The sequence below is a fragment of the Oncorhynchus masou genome, chromosome 9 (assembly GCF_036934945.1).
Source record: "Oncorhynchus masou masou isolate Uvic2021 chromosome 9, UVic_Omas_1.1, whole genome shotgun sequence".
Classification (NCBI taxonomy): Eukaryota; Metazoa; Chordata; class Actinopteri; order Salmoniformes; family Salmonidae; genus Oncorhynchus; species Oncorhynchus masou.
In genome coordinates, this window is record NC_088220.1 from 58923455 (window position 1) to 58933182 (window position 9728).

General features: G+C 40.4%; 1 protein-coding gene across 1 annotated transcript; it reads left to right on the forward strand.

Moving 5' to 3' along the window:
• The first annotated feature begins 7557 nt into the window (after positions 1 to 7557).
• LOC135545037 (olfactory receptor 52K2-like) lies at positions 7558 to 8577 on the forward strand. Its single transcript, XM_064972694.1, has one exon. It carries the CDS (start codon positions 7558 to 7560, stop codon positions 8575 to 8577), a length of 1020 nt encoding a protein of 339 aa, XP_064828766.1.
• Positions 8578 to 9728: the final 1151 nt, after the last annotated feature.

Sequence of the window (9728 nt, forward strand, 5' to 3'; positions counted from 1 at the left end):
TGTTCCTCATCGCAAATCTGAACCTTAACTGGTACCAGTTATGACTTTAGATATTACAGCAGCAGGGCAGGGTTGATGGTTTGAATCCCAGGTCTGACAGGATCATCTGCTAGAACTGAATGCTTATACATTTGTTTTGATCATCAACCTAATCTCTTGTTTCTCCATTGTATTGCATTCTATTTCTGTGAATTCGTCTGCATTTCGTTAAATGTATTTTACTGTTTTAAAGTCAAATCAGTGATGCTGCTGTGTCACTGACCGTATGTTCTTCTAGCATGTCAATGGATGTCAATGGACATGTATGTGGGCAGAATAAAAGGATATAAGGATACAATAAGTTCTGTTTCAAATAATTTCCTGTAAAATAAAAAGGGATCAATCCATTTTCTTGATCAAACAGTTGCATTTTTTCTTGCTAATGATTCCAATGCATTTTTGAAAGAGCTTCAGGGACAATGAGGAAGATCAGCCCGATCCCCCGCTCAGCTACACTTAATCTGAAGACACCTCAGTCTGTCCCAATAGAGTACCACATAATACCCATGAAACCTAGCAGTCAAATAGGGAAATAGTTCCATAGGAGATTTTACTGACACCAGCATGGAATGTTCTCACAAGTATAATTCATTGGCTGATCACACATGGTGACCTTTATGGAATGATGTGATCCTTCCTTAACCCATATGAAGTCCAGCCCAGTTACTACTCTAGTGACGTTTGGCCACTCAAGTCCTCTATCTATCTCTACTCTTGCAAACTGAAGGAATGACCCATCTGGCATTTGCCCTAATTTCTGGGCCAGTTTGATTCTGCTTATTTCTAAAAATACAGTTCCAGTCAAATGGTTGGACACATCTAATCCTTCCAGGGTTTTTCTTTATTTTTTCCCATTTGCTACATTGTAGAATAATTGTGAAGACATCATAACTATGAAGTAATACATTTGGAATCAGGTAGTATCCAAAAATGGTTAAACAAATCCGAATATATTTTATATTTGAGATTCTTCTTAGTAGCCACCCTTCGCTTTGATGACAGCTTTGCACACACTGGTATTCTCTCAACCAGATTCATGTGGTAGTCACCTGGAATGCATTTCAATTAACAGGTGTGCCTTGTTAAAAGTTCATTTGTAAAATGTATTTCCTTCTTAATGCGTTGTGTTGTGACAAGGTAGGTGGGTATACAGAAGATTGCCCTATTTGGAAAAAGACCAAGTCCAAAATTATGGCAAGAACATCACCCACTGTGAAGCATGGGGGAGGAGGTGTGATGGTGTGGGGGTGCTTTGCTGGTGACACGGTCTGTGATTTATTTAGAATTCAAAGCACATTTAACCAGCATGGCTGCCGCAGCATTCTGCAGCGATACACCATCTCATCTGGTTTGCGCTTAGGGGGACTATAATTTGTTTTTCAATAGGACAATGACCCAACACACCTCCAGGCTGTGTAAGGGCTATTTGACAAAGAAGTAGAGTGATAGAGCGCTCTATCAGATGACCTGGCCTCCACAATCACCCGACCTCAACCTAATTGAGATGGTTTGGGATGAGTTACACCACAAAGTGAAGGAAAACGCAGCCAACAAGTGCTCAGCATACTGTATGTAGGTACTCCTTAAAGACTGTTGGAAAAGCATTCCTCATTTAGCTGGTTGAGAGAATGGCAAGAGTGTGCAAAGCAGTAATCAAGGAGGAGGGTGACTACTTTGAAGAATATAAAATATGTTTTGATTTGGTTTCTACATAATACCAAATGTGTTATTTCATAGTTTTGATTTCTTCACTATTATTCTACAGTGTAGAAAATAATAAAAAATAAAGAACAATCCTTGAATGAGTAGGTGACTGGTACTGTATATATATATATTTTTGCTTTTCAGGGGGCACTGCAGCACCCTACTTCACACGGCTATGAAAAGATGCTAAAATATGCTTAAAAACATATAAATTACAGGACAAAATTACACCATGTCTATACTTAGTTTGAGAAGAACTAAGGGATAGGCTGAATTATTGACAAATCAAATGTCAGATTTTACATGTCCATTTAAACCACTGTAAAAAGTTGCTTATCAACTTTAAAACGTGTTGTCGCTATCATGGATGTCCTTAAGATTAATCACACTGAATTTGATATTGACATCTAAAACAAGGAAACTATTGACAACATTCTTTGCAGGTGAAACGTTAATGCTTAAAATCAACTGCAATAAATCTTCACCTCATGAAACATATGTCTGATCAACTCCATGCTGCTTTGTCAGCCAACTGATCTTGTGTACTTTCTGACATCCTGTGAATCCAGTTGAAGTTGGAAGTTTACATACACTTAGGTTGGAGTTATTAAAACCCATTTGTCACCCACTCCACTAATGTCTTGTTAACAAACTACAGTTTTGGCAAGTCGGTTAGGACAACTACTTTGTGCATGACACAAGTCATTTTTCTAACAATTGTTTACAGACAGATAATTTCACTTATAATTCACTGTATCACAATCATAGTGGGTCAGAACTTTACATACACTAAGTTGACTGTGCCTTTAAACAGCTTGGAAAATTCCAGAAAATTATGTCATGGCTTTAGAAGCATCTGATAGGCTAATTGACATCATTTGAGTCAACTTGAGGTGTACCTGTGGATGTATTTCAAGGCCAACCTTCAAACCCAGTGCCTCTTTGCTTGACATCATGAGGAAATCTAAAGAAATCAGCCAAGACCTCAGAAAAACAATTGTAGAACTCCACAAATCTGGTTCATCCTTGGGAGCAATTTCCAAATGCTTGAAGGTACAACGTTCATCTGTAAAAACAATAGTATGCAAGTATAAACACCATGGGACCACACAGCTTCCATACCGCTCAGGAAGGAGACGCTTTCTGTCTCCTAGAGAGGAACGTACTTTGGTGCGAGAAGTGTAAATCAATCCCAGAACTATAGCAAAGGACCTTGTGAAGATGCTGGAGGAAACAGGTACAAAAGTATCTTTATCCAAAGTAAACGAGTCCTATAAATCGACATAACCTGAAAGGCTGCTCAGCAAGGAAGAAGCCACTGCTCCAAAACCGCCATAAAAAAGCCAGACTACAGTTTGCAAATACACATGGTGACAAACGTCGTACTTTTTGGAGAAATGTCCTCTGGTCTGATGAAACAGAAATAGAACTGTTTGGACATAATGACTATTGTTATGTTTGGAGGACAAAAGGGGAGGCTTGCAAGCCGAAGAACACCATCCCAACCATGAAGCACAGGGGTGGCAGCATCATGTTGTGGGGGTGCTTTGCTGCAGTAGGGACTGGTGCACTTCACAAAATAGATGGCATCATGAGGTAGGAAAATTATGTGGATATATTGAAGCAACATCCCAAGACATCAGTCAGGAAGTTAAAGCCTGGTCCCAAATGGGTCTTCCAAATGGACAATGTCCCTAAGCATACTTCCAAAGTTGTGGAAAAATGGCTTAAGGACAACAAAATCAAGGTATTAGAGTGACCATCACAAAGCCCTGACCTCAAGCCTATAGAAAATTTGAGGGCAGAACTGAAAAAGCGTGTGCGAGCAAGGAGGCCTACATACCCAACTCAATTACACCAGCTCTGTCAGGAGGAATGGGCCAAAATTCCCCCAACTTTTTGTGGGAAGCTTGTGGAAAGCTACTTGAAACAATTGACCCAAGTTAAACAATTTAAAGGCAATGCTACCAAATACTAATTGAGTGTATGCAAACTTCTGACCCACTGGGAATGTGATGAAAGAAATAAAAGCTGAAATAAATCGTTCTCTCTACTGTTATTCTAACATTTCACATTCTTAAAATAAAGTGGTGATCCTAACTCACAGGGAATTTTTTACCAGGATTAAATGTCAGGAATTGTGAAAAACTGAGTTTAAAGTATTTGGCTAAGGTCTATGTAAAATTCCGACTTCAACTGTATATTTCTGTATATTTCGGTGATTTACAGTGGAGCAAAAAAGTATTTAGTCAGCCACCAATTGTGCAAGTTCTCCCACTTAAAAATATGAGAGAGGCCTGTAATTTTCATCATAGGTACACTTCAAATATGACAGACAAAATGAGAAGAAAAAAATCCAGAAAATCACATTGTAGGATTTTTTATGAATTTATTTGCAAATCATGGTGGAAAATAAGTATTTGGTCAATAACAAAAGTTTCTCAATACTTTGTTATATACCTGGCAAAACCTTGGATCATTGCTATTCTAACTTCCGCGATGCATATAAGGCCCTGCCCCGCCCTCCTTTTGGAAAAGCTGACCACGATTCCATTTTGTTGATCCCTGACTACAGACAGAAACTAAAACAAGAAGCTCCCACGCTAGGTCTGTCCAATGCTGGTCCGACCAATCTGATTCCACACTCCAAGACTGCTTCCATTATGTGGACTGGGATATGTTTCGTATTGCGTCAGACAACAACATTGACGAATACGCTGATTCGGTGTGCGAGTTCATTAGAACGTGCGTTGAAGATGTCGTTCCCATAGCAACGATTAAAACATTCCCAAACCAGAAACCGTGGATTGATGGCAGCATTCGCGTGAAACTGAAAGCGCGAACCACTGCTTTTAATCAGGGCAAGGTGACCGGAAACATGACTGAATACAAACAGTGCAGCTATTCCCTCCACAAGGCAATCAAACAAGCTAAGCGTCAGTATAGAGACAAAGTAGAAACTCAATTCAACGGCTCAGACACAAGAGGTATGTGGCAGGGTCTACAGTCAATCACGGATTACAAAAAGAAAACCAGCCCAGTCACGGACCAGGATGTCTTGCTGCCAGGCAGACTAAATAACTTTTTTGCCCGCTTTGAGGACAATACAGTGTCACTGACACGGCCTGCAATGAAAACATGCGGACTCTCCTTCACTGCAGCCGAGGTGTGTAAAACATTTAAACGTGTTAACCCTCGCAAGGCTGCAGGCCCAGACGGCATCCCCAGCCGCGCCCTCAGAGCATGCGCAGACCAGCTGGCTGGTGTGTTTACGGACATATTCAATCAATCCCTATACCATTCTGCTGTTCCCACATGCTTCAAGAGGGCCACCATTGTTCCTGTTCCCAAGAAAGCTAAGGTAACTGAACTAAATGACTACCGCCCCATAGCACTCACTTCCGTCATCATGAAGTGCTTTGAGAGACTAGTCAAGGACCATATCACCTCCACCCTACCTGACACCCTAGACCCACTCCAATTTGCTTACCGATGCAATCTCAACCACACTGCACACTGCCCTACCCCATCTGGACAAGAGGAATACCTATGTGAGAATGCTGTTCATCGACTACAGCTCGGCATTTAACACCATAGTCCCATCCAAGCTCGTCATCAAGCTCGAGACCCTGGGTCTCGACCCCGCCCTGTGCAACTGGGTCCTGGACTTCCTGACGGGCCGCCCCAAGGTGGTGAGGGTAGGCAACAACATCTCCACCCCGCTGATCCTCAACACTGGGGCCCCACAAGGGTGCGTTCTGAGCCCTCTCCTGTACTCCCTGTTCACCCACGACTGCGTGGCCACACACGCCTCCAACTCAATCATCAAGTTTGCGGATGACACAACAGTGGTAGGCTTGATTAACACAAAGACGAAACGGCCTACAGGGAGGAGGTGAGGGCCCTCGGAGTGTGGTGTCAGGAAAATAACCTCACACTCAACGTCAACAAAACTAAGGAGATGATTGTGGACTTCAGGAAACAGCAGAGGGAACACCCCCCTATCCACATCGATGGAACAGTGGTGGAGAGGGCAGTAAGTTTTAAGTTCCTCGGCATACACATCACAGACAAACTGAATTGGTCCACCCACACAGACAGCATCTAGAAGAAGGCGCAGCAGCGCCTCTTCAACCTCAGGAGGCTGAAGAAATTCGGCTTGTCACCAAAAGCACTCACAAACTTCTACAGATGCACAATCGAGAGCATCCTTGCGGGCTGTATCACCGCCTGGTACGGCAACTGCTCCGCCCACAACCGTAAGGCTCTCCAGAGGGTAGTGAGGTCTGCACAACGCACCACCGGGGGCAAACTACCTGCCCTCCAGGACACCTACACCACCCGATGTTACAGGAAGGCCATAAAGATCGTCAAGAACAACAACCACCCGAGCCACTGCCTGTTCACCCCGCTATCATCCAGAAGGCAAGGTCAGTACAGGTGCATCAAAGCTGGAACCGAGAGACTGAAAAACAGCTTGTATCTCAAGGCCATCAGACTGTTAAACAGCCACCACTAACATTGAGTGGCTGCTGCCAACACACTGACTCAACTCCAGCCACTTTAATAATGGGAATTGATGGGAAATTATGTAAAATATATCACTAGCCACTTTAAACAATGCTACCTAATATAATGTTTACATACCCTACATTATTAATCTCATATGTATACGTATATACTGTACTCTATATCATCTACTGCATCTTTATGTAATACATGTATCACTAGCCACTTTAACTATGCCACTCTGTTTACATACTCATCTCATATGTATATACTGTACTCAAGACCATCTACTGTATCTTTCCTATGCTGTTCTGTACCATCAATCATTCATATATCTTTATGTACATATTCTTTATCCCCTTACACTTGTGTGTATAAGACAGTAGTTTTGGAATTGTTAGTTAGATTACTTGTTGGTTATTACTGAATTGTCGGAACTAGAAGCACAAGCATTTCGCTACACTCGCATTAACATCTGCTAACCATGTGTATGTGACAAATAAAATTTGATTTGATTTGATTTATATATCTGATTCTGACAGTGATGGCCTGTGACCGGTTTGACTCTATTTGTAAGCCCTTGCAGTACCACACCATCATGACCCCTAATAAAGTCAACCTGTTGTTGGCAGTGGTATATATTGTCCAAATTCATAGCAGCAAGGACTGACCATCCATGATATCAAAATCATAGTTTTAACCATGTTGAGGCTATACAGTGTTTGTTTTCAGTTATATTGTTTATAAACAATGGAGTGAAACAAGCTTATATTTTGGGTTCTTATGGGGTAAGACAGTTGACTAAGCCCATGAGCATTCATAAGTTATATTTTTCAAGAATCAATGGGTGTATATCATTATTTTAAAAGTTTGAAAATGTATTAGCAAGATTGCCCATTTAAGTGAACCAAAAGAATTGGAATACAGTCAAACAAACACAACACCTCCCTGATCTCAAACGAAGTGATACAAATACATCCTTAATTAATGCCATTGGGTGACATCTCTCTAAGACATTGCTTTAATTTGGAAAATACTAAAAATACTCATGTCAATTATGATATGGTGAAGGTATAAAAAAGGATCAAATGTATCATGCCAGCCAACATCTTACTTGGAAGACTGTTCATTTTAGAATGTTCTCATCTTCATCAAATTCATTCACACCAACTCTAGTGTATTAACCTGATGGTAACTATTTTGACATTTGCACATTTTCTAAACGTTCATTTTATTACTGCATTTTATTACATGGACAATGATGTCTGATAACTTCTGATTCTAATTGTCTTTTACACAGGAAATATGAACCAAACTGTCTTGCATAGCACTGTATTTTTCACTGCGTATGGACCTCCAGGCCCACTCAACTACGCAGCTTTTTTCTTAACATTTTTGCTTTTCTTCATTACAATATTTGCCAACATCAGTCTCATGCTTGTCATCTACTTAGAATCACACTTACACAAGCCCATGTACATATTTCTGTTCAACTTGGCGGTGAATGGACTGATTGGGTGTTTATCCGTCTGTCCGAAGATCATGGACAATCTTGTTAATGACATAAAGGACATCTCTCTCAAAGGTTGTTTATTGCAGGTGTTTTTCAGCAGTGTATATGCAACGTGTGCTTACGTGATTCTAGCAGTGATGGCATATGACAGGTATGTCTCAATTTGTAAGCCATTGCAATATCATAGCATTATGACCCCTTCTAAAGTGAAGATGTTGGTAGCATTGGTATATTTTATTCCCATAACTATGCTTGCTTTTCAAATGTTTATCACTTCTAGGCTCCCTGTGTGCAGCTACAATATCAACAAGCTTTTTTGTGATAACTTAGCAGTTGTTAAACTCTCCTGTGTTGAAAGTGCACTGAGCAACCTGTATGGTATTTGTATCATAGCAAGTCTAGTGGTTTTACCTTTTGTGTTAGTTGTGCTCTCATACATCAAAATATTACTTGTTTGCTTGAAAGTCTCAAAGGAGTCACGAACTAAGGCTTTTAATACGTGTGCTCCCCACTTGATCACTTTCATCAACTTCTCTACAGCCATCCTTTTTTCTGTTGTTTACAACAGGCACAGCACAGTTAGCAAGGAGGTTAATGTATTGATATCAGTACAGTTCATTATTTTCCCACCACTGGTACACCCTATCATATATGGTATTAGGACCAAGGAGATCAGGACATGTGTTACAAAAATTATAAGAACAAGAATATTTCCTAACTCTCTTGATTTTCCTCATCTAAAATCTGAACGTAATCTGGTACCAATTATGACTTTAGATGGTACAGCAGCAGGGCAAGGGTTGCCGGTTTGAATCCCAGGTATCACGCGAACTTATGACAGAATGTGAGACGCCAGAACTGAATGTTTTTATCATCAACCTAATCGCTTGTTTCTCCTTTGTATTGCATTTTTTTGTGTGAATTATTATGCATTTTGTTAAGCCTATTTTACTGTAGGAAAGTCAAATAAGGGATGGTGTTGTGTCGCTGATCCTTCCACTTTAGCATGTCAGTGGGCATGTATGTGTGTTTCAGGGGGGTTGGGGACAGAGAAAAAGGATGTAAGGATGCAATAAGTTCTGTTTCCACAAATGGGCAGTAAAGTATTCTTCCAGACATGACGGATCTAGTAGATCCTTTTGATATTTTGAAGAAATGTGAATCAGAAAGTAAAATAAACAAATCATTTCCTGTAAAAAAAAGGGATGTATGCATTTTCTTGATCAAATAGTTTATTAATTTAGTCATCCTAAAATAAATACAACTATTTTTGCATCATTTATTGTTTATGTAATTGAAAATAATTAAAATGCATTTTTTAAATAGCTTCATGTAAAATGAGGAAGTTCAGCCCAATTCCCCACTCAAATACACTTAATCTAAAGACACCTCAGTTTGTGTTACAAACATAGACGTCAGTGTATCTGTCCCAATATGACGTCTGTGAGAGTACGGGCAGCGCCATTGAGGCCATCTACATTTTGAAGTTGTCAATTTTCTTCTTCTACTACTTCTATGAGTTGACAAACAATCTGAAAGGTTGCATAATGCCACTCGGAGAGTGTTGTTTGAACAGGTATAAAGTTGGTGATTTACTGCCACCTGCAGTTTGCCCACATGTATAATTCATTAGCTGATCCCTCATGGTGACCTTTATGGAATTATGTGATCCTTCCTTAAACCATATGAAGTCCCACCCAGTTACTACTCTAGTGACTTTTGGCCACAAGAGTTCTCTATCTCTATGCTTTCAAACATTTTAGACCGGCCACTGAGCTAAAGATTGTCGAGCCCATGTGGCATTTGCCCTAACTGCCTGGCCAGTCTGTTTCTGCCTTATTCTTCAAGATATGCGCACACTGTAATTTAAGCACAGGTGCTGTTTCACACCAATATTCCATGATAATGTCCCTGAGAGGAAAAGTTTGTGGGGTGTGTCAGTGTTAACATGGAGAACACCTCT

Bases quoted from the DNA above. Each gene is read 5' to 3' on its own strand.
- LOC135545037 (XM_064972694.1), top strand. From the start codon at position 7,558: ATGAACCAAACTGTCTTGCATAGCACTGTATTTTTCACTGCGTATGGA.